The sequence below is a fragment of the Culex quinquefasciatus genome, chromosome 3 (genome assembly GCF_015732765.1).
Source record: "Culex quinquefasciatus strain JHB chromosome 3, VPISU_Cqui_1.0_pri_paternal, whole genome shotgun sequence".
Classification (NCBI taxonomy): Eukaryota; Metazoa; Arthropoda; class Insecta; order Diptera; family Culicidae; genus Culex; species Culex quinquefasciatus.
In genome coordinates this window covers 137,644,025-137,660,762 of record NC_051863.1, presented here as the reverse complement: position 1 = coordinate 137,660,762, position 16,738 = coordinate 137,644,025, and the positions used below count along the sequence as shown (strand labels likewise).

Sequence of the window (16,738 nt, the reverse complement as noted above, 5' to 3'; positions counted from 1 at the left end):
TAGTGTCTTCCTTTTTATCTACAAGGACTTCGCCGCCCTGGGCTCCTAAGTGTATGAAAGTATGGCACGGAGCGACGGCGCCGAATACCCATATTTACACAAAGAATTTTTGAGCGCCCGCCGCGGGATTCGAACCGGCGACCTCTGGATTATGAGTCCAGTGCGCGGTCCGATTGATCCACACGGGCGGGACTAGTGTAACGTCACACGTCGAAAAATGACCTGTCACATTTTGTAGATGGGCAATGTGTGTAAACAAAGTGAAATAAATATTGTGAAGTGGTGCTTACAAGAAAATTCACAAAAAATCATCAGCAGATTGATTTTCTTGCAGAATTTCAGGTGCGATTTCCTTTTGCGTGATTCGCCTCCTCTCTCTTTTGCGGGTGAAGAAAGTTCGCAAGCGAAAATGATTTTTTTGCGATCACGTTAATCAAAGAGACTTTAAGGCTTAAATATTGTGAAAAAATAATTGACTAGATTTATTACATGATTGCAAATCGAATTTCAATATTCTCCAGTGAATATAATTCGTAGTAATTTAATTTCTAAAATCTCTTAAAATTTCTAAGAAAAAATAACGTAAATTTTAACTGTATTCACAAATACAAAATTTCTATTATTTCTCGAAAAACATAATTGCACTTTGCATCATTAAACACATTGTTGAATTAATGTAATGTAATCTTTAATATTTTTCAAAAATAAATTTATTAGAAGAGAACTCTCAATTATTTTTATACAATATCGCGGATCGCAGTAATTTTTTTTCAAACGTTTATACGAAAAATCAATTTCAAAAATGTTTTCATTTTGTTTAAGAGAAAAATGCAATTTACGTGCTGAAGGTCGTGATGGCTGAGAGAAATTGAGAAACATAATTGACTTAGCAAGAAATAAAATAAAATAAATAAAATTATCATAAACAGAAACATTTAAATTCAAACAATCTGAATCGACATTTTGTATATTCTGATTGAATAAAAAAAATCAAGCAAAGTTTGCATGGTTTGACAATAGTTATAAATATCAAACCTGCTTTGAAACAATTTTTTTCATCAACTAGTTGCATAAACTACTATTATCGTACAGTCATCCCACATACTCGGAACACCCACAAATTCGGAACACTTTTGTTATAATTTGTCAATATCATGTGCATGCCAAATGCAGCTTTTCTGTCGACCCTTCTATTCTTTATTTGGACATTCTGTTGCTATTTCACTAGTAAAAGTAGCACTTTTTGAACAAAAAAAAAATTATTTCAAGACTATTTCATCCAGAGCCGCAAAACACTGTCTCCAAATTTCCTGTTCCACGATTGTGGGATATTATTTTGCCTCCCACAATTGTGAAACACCTGAGTTTAACTGATATTTTCACAAAAACATCATTATAACATCACTAAGCTTGAGTTTCGTTGGTTTAAGTGCGTGAAGTCATTATTTTGTAGAAAAATATGTACTAATGGAGAGATCCAAAATTTGTTTAAATCCGTATGAAAAAATTGTTCCAAATTTGTGGATTTTGTGGGTCAATGTTTTTCTTTAAAAAATGATATAAAACGTAAAAAAATACCGTCGGTCAATACGTCATTCGAAAGATCATAAGAAAAGCTTTCACATGAAGACATGAAGGTAAAAGCAAATCATAATGTTCAACTATCGATCGGTAAACCGTTCCGCATATGTAGGATGACTGTATCTTGTGATAACAAGTTTTAAAAATACCATTCTTTTACATCAACTTAAGCAAGTCCAACTCCCTTACTCCTTCAATCACTTCTTCTCGAGCTCATCGAACCATAAAGCTCAATTGCCCGGACAGTCAGACAGACAATTCAATGCAGCCCCAGCATAAATTCCCCAAGCAGTGCAGTGCAGTGCCCAGTGTCGTCTTCTCGTTCCGACCGATTTTCTTGATTGATTGATTGAAAGTAATTTCGTGCCATTGAAAAAGTTTCGCTTCACAATGCTCTCTCTCTCTCTCTCATTCTCATACTGATTGAACTGCAAATCGTCGTGGTGCAATCGCATGTTACTCCGAATTGGCCACAGGCGCACACCGCCGTCGGTGCCTCAAAAACGGTTATTTGCAATCTGGCTTGTACTCCCTATAGCCAGCCAGAGTGGCTTAAAATGTCACAACAACGATAATCGCTGTGATTTAGTACGTTGCCGCCGGCGGCGACGGTAATTCCGAGCTGGTTGACGGTTTGAGTACCGTACTCTACTCTAGGCACTCTAGCAGAACAAGCATGCTGATATGCAGCTAATGGTGACCGCATTAGGGTAAGACCGGCAATATTGGCCCGATTTTGAAGTTTTTTTTCTGCATTTCAATTCCGATCTTGACAACTTTAATTCCAATTTAGATTTCTATAAATTACGATTTTGAAAATTAACCTAAAAATTCAAGTCAAAATTTGTTCCCTTTACCCTATCAGCCCAAGTCAGCGGAGCGAGAAATTCGTATAAAGTTCGCTCTAATCGCCCAATTAGATTCACTTACCCCGGTGGTAATGTAGACCGCATTTCCGGTCGTCTTGGACTGCTTCCACTCCTCGATGAGATTCTTGCCGTCGGCACGGAGACCGCGCGCCCCGGACGCGTCCGTCGCCGTGCTCGGGATGAAGTTCTTTCTTCCACCGCCGAAGATAACCTGCAATGAAGAAATAAAGTTGGTGATAATTTACTTAAAACATTTGAAAAACATTTAAAAAAGATCAACTCACCGTAAACCGCTTGCCAACCTCGCCGTGGATCAGCTGGTACGCGATGTCACGCACCTCCGCCGGGTTACATCCGGCCGCCGTCACGTCCGCGTCGTTCTCCCAGCGGGCGTCCGCCGAGTGGCCGTACAGGGCGGCGCTGGAACTAGCGGTAACGCGAGATGTCGTGGCGAAACCTGGTTGCGAAGAAGGGACGGACGGGAAACCAGTTAGCGAGCGTCAGCAGAGTGAAATAAAGTGGTGTCGTGCTATCGGAGTGATACCGGTAATTGGAATCGTTTGGAGCTGATTTGAAAATTAGGTAAAAACTTTAATTCTATTGGCTTCATATTTTTGAAGTTTTCTCAGTTATTTTTTTTCTTCGATTTATTTAATAACAGTTTCAACTAAAATCAAATTCATGATTTTGTTTATTAGAAATATTTCGCTGAGAAAATGAATATAAAATGATTCTCAAAAATTAAATTAGGTAACTAAAAAACTAGTACTGGAAACCGGGATGACATTGATAGGATTTGAATTGATTTTTCAAATATTATTCTACCGGTAAGACTTTTCTCATGATTTCTGGGCTGGGTAACGCAATGACCATGTACGTTATTCCAAACAAGTTGTTTACCTAGGTGCTTTAAAAATAGGTTCATTAAAAATTTATATGTAAAAATCCGGGATGATTTTTTCCTACATAAAATTATTTTTATTAGGTCATTTTTGGTGCTGGGACCTAGTTAGAACCGAGTCGACTTGTGTAATTACATTTGACTTAAAGCTAAGAGTAATTACAGAGGATCTTGTGCAGGGATGACTTTGATAGCCACAGCGTTTTTTGTAAATTTTAGCCTAAAAGTGAACAAATTGTATAAATTACGTCAAATTGATAATTAGTAGGTAAGGTTAGTGAATTTTCAAGATTTCGCGGACTGCGTGAAATTCGTGAAATTCCACAGTTTCCGCAAAATCCCGTGAAATTCCAGATTTTTTTGAAATCAATCAATCGAATTTGATGAGTTTCCAATTGAAAGCTTTGTATATAAATTTAAGTAACCTTCATTTTCATACTCCATAAGGAAAATGATATGCATCGGCGGTCTTCTGGTAATTTTTCGTTTCGCCCAGTTAGCGAGCAGCATTCGGTGACTGAGCTACGTTCTACGTACTGTAAATACATAATATGTAAGTGAAAAAAATATTCAAATTTAAAAACATATTTTATTTTCGCGAACATCAGGCTTAGGCAAATTTTGTTTTATGTTTTTGTCTCCCCACTTCAAATTTGCCCCGAAAAAGGGAGGGATATTTATACTATTTTTTTTTGTATTTAGGGGTTTTAAATCAAATTTGGTTCATTACACAGATTGGAAATACTCATAGCACTTTTCGTATTTTTAACTCAATTAAAAATAACACTGCACTTCCCTGCTTTTATTTTTATTTTTATTTTAGCACGATTACTGAAATTTTCATGTACAACTCAGCAAAGTTTTCTTTGCCATTTTCCGAGAATGCTTTGTTTTGAAAACTAATTAAAATGTATAATGTGCTAGGTGAATTCCGCGACAATTTGACTACCATACCATTTCAGTGTCGGGTCCGGTGGTTTAGTGGTTAGCGTGGTAGCCTCTCACCCCAGTATGGCCTGGGTTCAATCCCAGACGGACCCGGTGGCATTTTTCGAGACGAGATTTGCCTGACCACGCCTTCTATCGGATGGGGAAGTAAAACGTCGGTCCATTTGCGTAAAAGAGGTTTTGAGTGACTCACCACACATAACCTTCGGACGCCTAGAAATGAGCAGAAACTTGCAACAGAGACCACAAAAGACCCGGGGGTCGTTAAAGTGGATTGCTTTGCTTTTTTTTACCATTTCAGTAGCATTCCAAAAGAAAATTTAAGTTTCAAACTTTGTTTATTCATAAATCTCGATTAAATTTTCAAGAGGCCCTATCTGCATAGGAAACCCATGAGGGATAGGTTGTTTTGAAAATTTAATCTAGAAATCTTGATTTAATCAGCTCTCCCTCTCCAGACCCAATACACTCAACCCCCGGTGGTTGGTCACTTTTTCGTTTGACACTTTTTTAGTTTGTACCCCGTTGGTTGGTCAAAGTCAAACTAAAAAGTGACGAACTGTCACTTTTTACACGGCGCTCACGAACACTATCAAAACAAACGTTTGGTAGTGTGTGTCAACTCCGTGTAAAAGGGGTGTCAAACTAAAAAGTGACCCCGTTCGTTTGACAACAGTTGGTGTCAAACCATCGGGGTTTGAGTGTATCACCCCTGATGATGGTAAATCAAAAGTTTCATGTTTCACAGCAAAAAAACCGATGGTAAAATCGCATGCAAAAGCATGCACATCACCTTTGTGAAAAAAATCACTTAAAATTACATCTATGAATGTACTCTTAAAAACGTGTAATTTTACACAAAACCCATTTTTACCCCAGGGGTAGATATCGAGTTGGTTCCTTCAAATTAGAAATGTCAATTTAAACGTAAACAGAATGATTTTTCTCAAATTTTTGTTTATTGCGCAGAAAATTTCCGAGATTTCTTCGATAAGGCCGTCGAGACAATCGTCGAGCAGCATCCGGTGGATGCTCGGGTGTGAACGAGATGATCGCGAACTGCCCGGGTGTGGACGAGGTGGCATCCTCTTCGCGAACAACATTTCTTCCGTGGCCGAAACGCGCATGATCGCAAACGACCCGGGTGTGGTTTCTCCTTGCGGCCAATCTTCCCATCGATCGATCGTTTCCTGGCCTAAATACCGCAGCCAACTTGGACACACGACGTTAATCCGGGAACTTCGCCCCAGATCTGTGGAAGAAAAATAAAAAAATAATTAAAATTGCACATGCCGTTAGTGTTGTTGGAAAAGTTGATTTTTATTGAAAAAGTGACTAACTTGAAGGCAGAACTGCTATTCTGTTCCTGTTCCTATTCACGGCCAACCTTCCTCCCGTGGCCGAACTGCGAATGAGAACGGCCCGAGTGTGGACTTGATGCGTTTCCTCTTCGCGGCCAAATTCTTTCGGAATCGGTTTTACCGCGGCCATGGAATGTTCAGATTTGAACTCCATTGCAAGTTCGAACACCCGGCTTTGTCTCATGATGATCGCACAAGATCTGTAAAGGAAAATGAAAAGGATATTTAGATGTCCAGCTGCGGATGATCGTCACCGGTCCGGATATTACGAAGTGCGTTTCCTCCTCGAGGTCAACTTACCCCTCGAATCAATTGGTCTGCGGCCGAGGTGTGGATGACCTTCACCGGCCGGAGAGTGGAAACGATGCGTTTCCTTTTCGAGGCCAACTTCACTGTCGAATCGATGTTCTGCGGCCGAGGTGTGGATGACCGTAACCGGCTTGGGTGTGGAAAAGGTGCGATTCCTCTTCATGGCCACCTCTCGTTCAGAATCGGCACGCGTTGTTCCACGCCCCAGGAATCTCGGCATGATTACCGCAGCTAGCTCGAATGCCCGGCGTTGATTCGTGAAGATTGCACCTGATCTGTTAAGAGAAAATAAAAAAAAAATGTATAATTTTGTACGAAATCAAACGTGTTGTTGAAAAAAATAATTTAATTGAAAAATTGACTAACTTTAAGCCAGAACTGGTGTTATACGGCTAGTGAGTGGACAACATTCCTTCCGAATCGGTTGTTCTGTGGTCGATGTGCGGATGATCGCGAACGGCCCAGGTGTTGACGAGGTGCGTTTCCTTTTCGCGGCCAACCTTCCATGTGTGGCCGAGATGACGATGATCGCAAACGACCCGGGTGTGGTTCCTCCTAAAGGGTTGAAGAATGGGACTTCGTATAAAAAGTTGTACGAATTGCAGAGCATTCGCACGACGTTCGTGTGGGTTAGAGATGTATGTCTCGTTGACCGATTTCTGAAGCGGATTCAGGCCTTTCGGGGTTTCGTCACTACCCGGCGAGAGGGGAGCACCATAACGTTCGAAGCATCACGCAATGGCAACGTCAGCGGAGGCAAATCCAGCCAGCTCGGTTCAAGAATCGTGCCCAGAGCAAAACACTGTTCGAACAGATTCCGGCGCGAATCAGCGATATTTTTGACGGTGAAGTCATGAACGAGCAAGTATCGGTGGGAAACACGGGGAAACACGCTGTCCTGCTCCTGTCTGCCGGTGTTCAAATTGAACAAGCAATTACAACTTCACTCACCAGCGCCAGTGCCACCCTCTTCGAGTTACCTCCGGAGCCGGCGGAGGTCAGCGACGGAAACTTGACTGGCTGCGTATTCTCCGTCTACCTTGACACGAGCCCGTTCGGGACAATTTTCGGCTTCTATGGTTTTGCAGCTTCAGTGGCAGCGTTGATTCCGGAAGTTTTCGAGAACCAGATATCGTCCAGAGGGTTCCTGGTGCAGTGGCAAACGATGCCAATCGTGGCAACTGCTGCTGGTCGCAACACCGAACCGGCTTCTTAAACAGTGAATTGTGGCGCCAGCTGGTTGGCCGGACACTTGCAGTAGGATCGGTTTTGGACCGTCGCTTCCGGGAAATTTCAAACCTAAAAAAAATCCTGGGAATAGTGTTTTTATGTCAACGGAAGTAGGTAAACACTTACCTTTGTATATTTTCATGATTTTCAGCCTTGAAGATGGTTTTAATCCTCAAACGAATCAAAATATTCACTCTTGCTGATTTTCCGAACTGTTTTGATTCACGCGAGTTGAGTTTAGTTTGGATATTTTGACAGCTGGATAGCAAACAACACGCAAATGCAATATTAACGAAAAATGTGTATAATTTTACACATTTTAGGTGTAAATGGTGTTAGAAAAAATTGTGAAGCGGAGTACTACTAAATTGTGTAATATCACACAAAAATAACTACACAACCCATTTTTACATGCAGGCGTTTTACTACTTTTTTTGCTGTGTTGATTCTAATTCATTGGAAATTGTTTTTCGAATAAAACATATATTTTTTGTTGCCACCAATTGGAACTCATTTTCAATGAGAACCTTTGGTCATATTATGGGTATCTGAATAAAATTGTCACATAAACCCATAGCAATCGAGCTGGACAATTTTGAAATTTCGTTAGGGTGGTTCCATACAATTTTCGTTGAAAATCAGACATTTTCAAACTGAGTTTGTAGTATTAGTAGTATTATTATTTCAAATGCAACCTGGCGCTAAAAATTTGGCCTGTGGCTATAACTTTTGATCCTGAAGTTAAAAATGACTTTTCAAAAACGAAAATGTTTGTTTTTTAGAGTCTCTAAAGTAACTTTTTCTCAAACTTAACCCTGACGTTCAATAAACATAAAAAAAAACTTCAAAAACTTTTGGAGGATGCAAAATTGAGGCATCTTCATTCATTTTAAGTAAAAGGCAACAGGTAAAAACTTTGACAAATAAATTGTATGGTTCTTATATGGTTACATTCATGTAGAAAATCACAAAACTTCTTAATACAGAAAATTTAATAAATCCACTTAAAAGATGATTTTCAATCACTCCTGAAAGTTTCATAAAGATATTTCATTATTAAACTGAGTAAGAGACGATTTAAGCTAAAAAATGCGCAAAGCTAATGGACCAAATTGGCTGAAATTTGAGGTGAAGACTCGCAAGACATATTCCGTGTGCATGACGAAGCCCGATTTTGAAATTTTGCTTTAAAGCACACGGGACCGGTCTAACGAGACTTCACCAAAATTTGGCCGATAAAAATATTTTCAGATTTTTAAAATCTGAACTAATATTTGAAAACGGCCAAAAATGCTTTTGTAGCGGAATTGGGGTTAAATGGACCCTAGATGATTTTTGCGGGAAGTGATTATTTTTACTGGATTCCTGGGACATTTTCACATAAGTTAAGTGCATTTTGGATGGTCGCATAAAGTTTCCGCTCTTAATATAGAGCAATTTTCAAAAATTGTAGAAAAATGTGAAATTGGGGCAAAATGGACCCTTTGCCGTTCCGCGCGGTGGATGAAACCATCATCAATCGATTCCCCTGATTTTTTGGCATAAGAGACACTAGTTTTCATACCGGGGAACCAGCCGCGTTCAATCCGATTTTGGGTTCCATTTCACCCACTGTGCGTTGAGATATCGTGGCATCCGTTTTTTAACTTCTAACTTGAAATAGCTATATCTCGGCAATGTTTCAACCAAATGTCTTCAAATTTGTTTTGTTAATAGTTGGAAATGTTCAGATTTGAAAAATGTTTAAGTGTGTGCTCAAACTAAACTCTGACATTTTTGCTGATTTACATGTATGAATCCCCTTAATCCATTCTAAATTCAATCAATGAAATTCAGTACCGTTAAAAAATCAACTATCTCATGTAACACATTTCGTCCAGTTCATTTCAATTTCCTCCGAATTTTTATTTAACATATCTATTAAAGATTCTGTATTGGTAGGGCTGTAGAATTATCAAACTTTCAATTTTCAGCGACTACAATTATCATGCCCGAAATCTACTCTCCCAGTTTTTACTACCATTCTTTCCGTCGTGAAATTCTAAACAAAAAGAATTGTCTGTCTCTACCTCGTGTTTACACAATCCCGGGTGAGGTTTTCTCTCTCATTTCCGAATTTAAATTCATCCCCCCACAACAGAACTTAGCCATAGAATCTTCAGCTAGCCTGCAAGAACGAAATAAAGAGAGGCAGTGCACTGCACTGCAGTGATAGCAACAGAATGCTCCCACTGGCAATTACGAGTTAAACGAAGAGAATTCAGAAGTAGTGACGGGCCCTCTGATAATTTGGTGCAGGAATCATCAAATAATGTTCTATGTTTTTCTATCATTCATTTAAATCACTGTCTATTGGTTATGTTTTTTTAATTCTTTTTCAAACTCAGCTTCTTGAAGTTAAACTCCAGGAATAATGTTTATTTTTGCAAATCATATTAAAACCCTTCAAACGCTCTCTGAACCATGTTTACATTGTGTAACATTGTTACATTGCTACCTTATGAAATTTGCCCTCATGTAATTCCTCGCTTGCCCCTTACTCTTTACAGCCTAAACACTTGTAAAAACAACACAATAAACACGAAAGCAACAAAAAAACAACAGCACCTCTTTGCTCAACATCAACTTACCAACCACCTTGCCGGCGTCGAGTGCCCACTTGGCGATGGACTCGAGCTGTTTCACCTTATCGCTAGTGGCGACACAATCACCACGTTTCACGGTCGGATGCATGGCCACCGTGCCCAGGTTGCTCTTGACACCGGTCAAAAAAGCCGTCCCGGCACAGGCACTGTCCGGCACCCGGCTGTCCACGCAATAGGTCTGAAAAAAAAAACAATAATTTTCGCTAAAAATATGTTCTCTATCCTTGACCTCACATCTCCCACATCCGGCACGTCCCCAATATTTCATTCCAACCTTTCACCGAAAATGTGTTCCCAATCAATAAAAACTGACAAATCATAAAACATTTTGCACCACCAACCCTCCCAATTGATGAAGGTAAAAAAAACCCCATATCCAATATCCACCGTCCATCGTTATGTTCGCCCGACCGACCGACCGACCGGCTTCTCTTTTTTATTTATTCTGCTTCCACCCACCCAACTCACACCACATCAGTCATCCCACCCACTTATGCTGTGTCAGTGTCGACACGGTGCCGCAATGTTGGCTGTCTGCTTCTGCGAGGGCCGGCCACTCAAAATCCCCAATTTAATTCAATCGATCAACTCAACTGGCAACGGAGTGAAGGGAAAGTGTTGGCAGGATTACGATTTTTGCATGCACTTCAGAGATTTAGATGATATGCTTCACAATATATTTGGTTTTTGATGGAAACTTTCTGTTATAACCTTAATTTCATATGGATTTATAACATTTTATAAGCAATTGTTTTATGAACTTGAAGAAACAAATAAATATTCGCATTTTTGCAACCTTCTCCCCTGTAGTAGCATTAAATCGTAATAATATTGAAATATAATATATTTCAATATATTTATCGTTTTTCGATAAGTAAATTAACATTTCGGCAGTCGCGTTAGTGTACTTTGTGTACCATTTGAAAAGATGATTGCAAGGGAGGCCAAAAATGCAATTAATTTAGAAAATTTCATTAAACTGACTCGATTATCCGAAGTCCAACAAAAAAATTCACTTGGAATAACCAAATCCTCGGGTAATTAAACTACATTTTTTTCGTCATCTTGTTGAGCTCAAATATTATCCAAAAATGCTCTAAAATGATTTAGACATTTCCAAAATGACAGCCATAATAATTTTGAAATGATGGTGAAAATATTTAATATTCAGAAAATTGAAAATGTCACTTAAATTTGACTTAAATGAGGTCACAGAACTAGAGTTTAATCATAAAAGTGAAGAAAAACATGTTTTTTCGAACATCCTAATGCGACCATCCATAAACCACGTGGACACTTTTTTTTAAATACCGCCTCACAAAAACAAATTTTCTATCAATTTTGTATCTTGTACCTATTTTATATAATCTTAAAAGCATTAGAAATAAGAACATTTAAAATTTAAGAAAATTTCCTGGATTGGAAATTTAACCTGTTTAATGTGACTTTCCAAATGTTTTTTTTTTGTCATTTTTGCAGGGGTCAGCTTTAGCAGTGTTTTTACAAAGTTAAGTAAAAATAAGTCTGCAATATTTTTTTGTAAAATCTCAAAATATGCATTTAGGGGCTAGAGTAACATGCTTAGGAAATGCTATATAAAACCTATTAAAAACGCAAAAAATCTGTCGGATTCTTTGATAATCATCTTATTCTAGGTCAAACTAAGACTTTGAAAGAATAAGTTTCTAAAAAATCCTATTTTGAACCATAAAAAAATGATTTTAAAATTATTGATTTTCAGTACGTTCTACTCAACTAGTGAGGCAAGACTAACAACACATTGGGGCAAGAGAAACAATGCATAAAACAGCATGTTTATTTACTAGCAATTGAAATGTTATTACTTAGATACATCAGATTAGAATGTATTTGAAACGTTTCTTTAATTTTTAGATGAAATAATGATATTTTACTAATCATTTGAATGGTTTTCGGAAAAAAAATATTTAGAAACCTAATGGTAATTTTTTTTATATTGTGCATGAAAAAAAGTAGATTTTTCGCACTTTTCACAATCGATTTAAGAAGATTGTTGAATTAAATTTAGCTTTCAGCAATCATTTTTTTGCCCTCTAATTTTTTTTGAAAGATTTGCTAGTCCTAGTAGAATATAGGGGAAATATACCCATTTTAATCACCCTATGCCGTTCGACCAATTCTCATCTTTTTTGCCGTTTTCCGCTATTAAATTAACATTTTCAGATGTATCAACAATGGAGAGTTGCTTTCTTACTTTAATTTGAGGTATTTATCACTTTGGAACAGTCTAAAACATTTTATGAAAGCTGTAATTCACGATCAAAGTGCTGATAGGACGATAATAGAAATAGGCTGAATATACCCTACCATCTCTCGGTCCATTTCTATTATCGGCTTATCAGCGCTTTGATCAAAGAAATTCCTAGGCAATGAATAAAAAGAGCAAGCAACTTCCCATTATTGCTGTATCTGAAATTTTTGTTTAAATAGCGAAAAACAGCAAAAGTGATGAAAATAGGTCGATGGTCTAAGTGTGATAAATATGGGTAGATTTCCCCTAAAAGCTTAAGGAAATTAAAATAGTGTCACTTTAAAAAAAATCAACAGGTTTATGCAGGCAGTTTAAAAAGTCATGCATTTCCTCGCCGTCATGCTAACTTGTCGCACGTGCATTTTGGGCTGAATAGAGTTAAGAACGCCATTTTGTGCAGCTCACAATGCCTAACCTTTTGACCTTCACATGTCCCCAGAATTCGATTTCAATCCTGAGATATTCAATAAAAACCGGAAAACTCCGTGCATTTTTTGTCACTTTTCATATTAAAGAAGTTTCAATCTTGTCGTGCTATGTTGGCACAGCCTGAAAATTTTAATGTAATTGCGACAACTGGCCAAAGAGAGTTCAAGTCAAAACGCATTTGACACACGTACATGCCGTGACAATTTTTAATTATAACTCGGAACTCTGGGAATCAAATTCAACCAAACTTCAGCACAACGCATAGCAAAACGTGTTATTGCTTACATTACGTGCTCTTTTTTTGTTTTTTATTCAAAGTCAAACATTTGAACGCGTTTTACTCGGAACGTCTAAAAGTGACGTACGACAAGTTAGCACGACAGCGTCGATTTGCTGTATTGTGACTTACAAACTCAAACTCACAAATAGCATTTTTTTAAAGAGTAATCATATGAAGCAAATCAGAACATGGATTAAGGATTAAACAGAAAAAAAAATCCACTGAGTCAAATTTCTTGATCTCAGAGTCAAGAAATATACATCTGTATTGCATTAATAATGAAATGTTGAACTTTTTGACCTGAACATGAATACAGTGTTGATTTGTAAACCATAGGATGTATTTATTGTTTTTATTTGCAAGAAATTAATGAATTCCCAAATTCCCCAAATATTCGTTTCAATAAACAAAATCTCCAAACACTTCCTCCACCCTCCCCAACCCACTTAAATTTTCCAGTCCGTAAAACGCAGAGCAAATTTTCCACTCCTTTTCCATGCTAACAAACACCCCATCATGTTTCACTAAAACACACAACGCTGCAACACGGTACCTTCCTTCCACGTGGCATTGCACGTTATCCACTTTTCTGGATGAGTTGAAAAATCACTCCCAACTAGAGCGGAGGAAAGGAAACCGAACAACGACGATGACGACGACGACGACGGGGGAAACGATTTGTGTCAATAACCACATAAAATACCCCCTCCCACTCACACTCTTTCTCTTTTTCACTCCGTGTTCGATTTCATCCCTATGTTAACCCCCTGCTGCTCACTATTGCCCGGTCAGAAACGTCCGGACACCGTGAAAATGGGCATTTCCAACTAAAAGGCCATCAACCCACACAGAAGGACGTGCTGGATTAGGGTAGGGTGATCCTTTGTTTGCTTTTGAAGAAATTTGTTCAAAGTCATATTTCAATTGGAATTTCAACAGGGGATTGAAATAATTTGTTTTGGAAATAAATGTAACATTTAAGATCGCCCTAACGCCACCCTTCAGAATCCACAATATTTACCCCATCAAACGTGATGATAGAGGAAAATCCCCCCACTGTCAAAAGCGCCCAACTTACCCGAGCATTACCGCTCCATTTCATCTTTTCGAAGGCAAACGTTTCGTTTTCGGCACCGGCGAAGGTCCGAGCCGCCGTAACGGTCGCCGGGGACATTCCGGCCCCGACGAAAACCATAATATTTTTAGCAATGTTCTGAAATTGAAGGGAAAGAAAGGACAGGAAGTTAGAAATTTACGAATTACTTCAATTTGCAAAAAAAAGGCTGGTTAGATAAAAAGAATCACTGTCTCTTTTGCACTTTTCGGAAATTTTTTGACGATTTATCGTGCAAACTGAGCCATACATTAATTCGGTCATATAACATATCTAATCTCAATATATGACCAAAATCATATATGGCAAAGTCATACAAGACATCAAATTTACTTTGCAATCAACGATAGTAAACGAAATGTTTGCACTTCTTACTTGCACTATTACACACTGTCATATAGCTATGTAAATTTGCCTTCAATTCCAAAGGACAAGTAGTATTAAGTCAATAGCGGCTTTTTATTCAATATTTAAATTTGTTGATTTTTTTACATGACTTGGATTGAATTCACTATTGAAAATCATTCATTTCAAAATAAGAGGTTACAAAATCCCTCAAAACGACAGTCTTTATTCAGAACGTAGTCTCGATTTACCTCAGATAAGGTGAAACGGGAAGGCAGCGCCATATTGATACCACGATTCAAGTTTTTGGAAGCGCCGTATCTTAAACAAATTCTGTCTGTTGCAGAAGTTAAATATAAAGATAGCAAGAAATCTGTTGAGTTCAAAAATTAATTTTAGTTGGAAAGAAGTTGTTCAATAACTGGTGTCCTGTTTCACCTTAAACGATACCGTCGTTAGTGGAGCTTATTAACCGTAGAATGGTGCACTGAGATTATGAGCGACGATAATTCGATGTCAAAAAGTGAAAGTTTCCGAACAGTTGTTCAGTTTCACTTTTTCACTCAAAAAATCGATGTTTTGTGTTAATTTAGAGAAAACCTCATATTCCTTTTTTGCATTTCTTTAAGAGATTCTCAGCAACCGTTGGTCCAATCTAAAATGTCTTAGAAGCAAATTTATAGGATTCTTTTTTAATCTTTTAATCTTTTGATTTAAAATTTTATTTTAAATCGAAAAAATAAATCAAAAAAGGTTATTTTTCTACTGTTTTTCAAAGCTATGAACTTTTTCAAAAAATGACGAGACTGTCAAATGAATTTTGACTGATTTGTGCCATATCTCAAAAGGTGATATTTTTGTCATCTTAAACATATCCAAAAATGAGTTTTTTTTCAAGTCGAATTAAAAAATATGTAATTTTTTTCGAGTGCAGTTTTAAGCAGTACCTACAACTTTGCCGAAGACACTAAATCGATCAGAAAATTTATTCTCAAGATACATATTTTTGAATATTATTTTTATGTGAACAGATGATAAAAGCAAGATTATCCGAAGTCCAATACAAACCTTTGGACAATCGAGGCTTCGGATAATCAAGTGTGGACTACACAGAAAAAGATGTGAATTTACTCGACACGGAAAAATTGAATCACTTATAAACTCAGTTGATGTAAACTTGAGATTTGGCGTAAACGGTTGAATCACACGTAAAATCATGTTTTTACGTATAATTTGTTGCAAATTTACATCAAATTGCATTTAAATTTTAATGTTTAAAGACGTGCAATAGTATTACATCATAAATGATGTAACATTCGGAAATATTTTTTTGTGTGTATAGCAGTCAAAAAAGAAACGTTATTTAAGGTCAAATAAATTGACTATTTACCGAATTTTAGGTCAAATAAATTGACTTTCAGTGATGGATCCATAGCCAAAAAATGTCTCAAAGTAAATTCGGTAAAAAAACTAATGTATAAATAATTGGAACGAATATATCTAGATCCCACGAATACATTATTAGACATTGGTAAATGTGTCAATTTAAAATAATCTAAAATATTCAGATGAAAATTGATGGCATGAATATGAATACCATTAATTAAGTAAAGATCGTAAAGTCATCTACGTTCAAAGCATGGCCCATTTAACAAACAAACACAGAACTAAGTTTCAAAAACTTGTTGAAATTTCACAAAAAATAACTAATTTTGTAATCCAAATATGGTTGTCAATTTGTATGCAAACATTCCTAAAGAATGTTTGGCTGAAGCTTATTTTTTGAAACCAAAATTAATGGCTAATTAAAATATGTCAATTCTTCAGAATCACATGCATCTTCGTGTATCTGAGTTTTGTTGTTTTCTTAATTTTTCACCAATAAAATAATTCTGAAACTGTGAGACAATATACTGCCCCTGTTCGCTTATATGCCCTGCGAGGGAATTTCTCAGATTATAATGAACAAAGTACTTATTTTTTTAGCTTTTCTGAAAGAGCACATGGTTTTGAACCAACCTACATAATTAACTCTAACGTGATGAAAATGCATATGAGACATTTATGTGAACTGGGCAGTAATGGAAATTAAGAAAAATCCAGTCACGAAAAGATCAAAGTATCAAAGCAAAAATTAATACTTTTACGAAATAATGATGGAGTTGGAATCAGAAGCTAAATTTGACATCTTAATTTGAGAACACAGCTCAAGTAAAAAAAATAAAATACAGGAAATTAAAAGTCATTTATAACTGAAAAAATTCCCTAAGCCGGTCATAATCCAATGCATTAGCTGCACATCAGCCAAATTCATCACCAAAATCCACTAAGCCACGTGTTCCGGTGCTATTCGATTTCTGCCGAGTCATGCTTACTATGTTTAATCTAATTCTGTGAAAATTTTCCACTTATTTTCGACCGTTCAACCATATCATT

General features: G+C 37.2%; 1 protein-coding gene and 1 long non-coding RNA gene across 4 annotated transcripts in view; both read right to left on the bottom strand.

Moving 5' to 3' along the window:
* Nucleotides 1–16,738, bottom strand: part of LOC6048527 (membrane-bound alkaline phosphatase) — a 36,284-nt gene that overhangs the window by 19,072 nt on the left and 474 nt on the right. The window contains exons 2-5 of the mRNA XM_038264983.1: nucleotides 13,922–14,056; nucleotides 9,830–10,022; nucleotides 2,735–2,907; nucleotides 2,512–2,661 (exon numbers count right to left, since the gene is read on the bottom strand). Coding sequence (XP_038120911.1) covers nucleotides 2,512–2,661; nucleotides 2,735–2,907; nucleotides 9,830–10,022; nucleotides 13,922–14,056 — 651 coding nt within the window. The remainder of the gene's footprint in view (nucleotides 1–2,511; nucleotides 2,662–2,734; nucleotides 2,908–9,829; nucleotides 10,023–13,921; nucleotides 14,057–16,738) is intronic.
* On the bottom strand, nucleotides 5,245–7,628 carry LOC119770321. 3 transcript variants are annotated; one of them, XR_005278778.1, is made up of 6 exons: nucleotides 7,326–7,628; nucleotides 6,921–7,268; nucleotides 6,336–6,524; nucleotides 5,961–6,244; nucleotides 5,640–5,860; nucleotides 5,245–5,551 (listed from the first exon to the last, which is right to left on the bottom strand). It is a non-coding gene; the product is annotated as an uncharacterized LOC119770321 (long non-coding RNA). The 3 variants fall into 3 exon arrangements; XR_005278777.1 differs by having other exon boundaries at nucleotides 6,336–7,280; XR_005278776.1 differs by having other exon boundaries at nucleotides 6,336–7,268.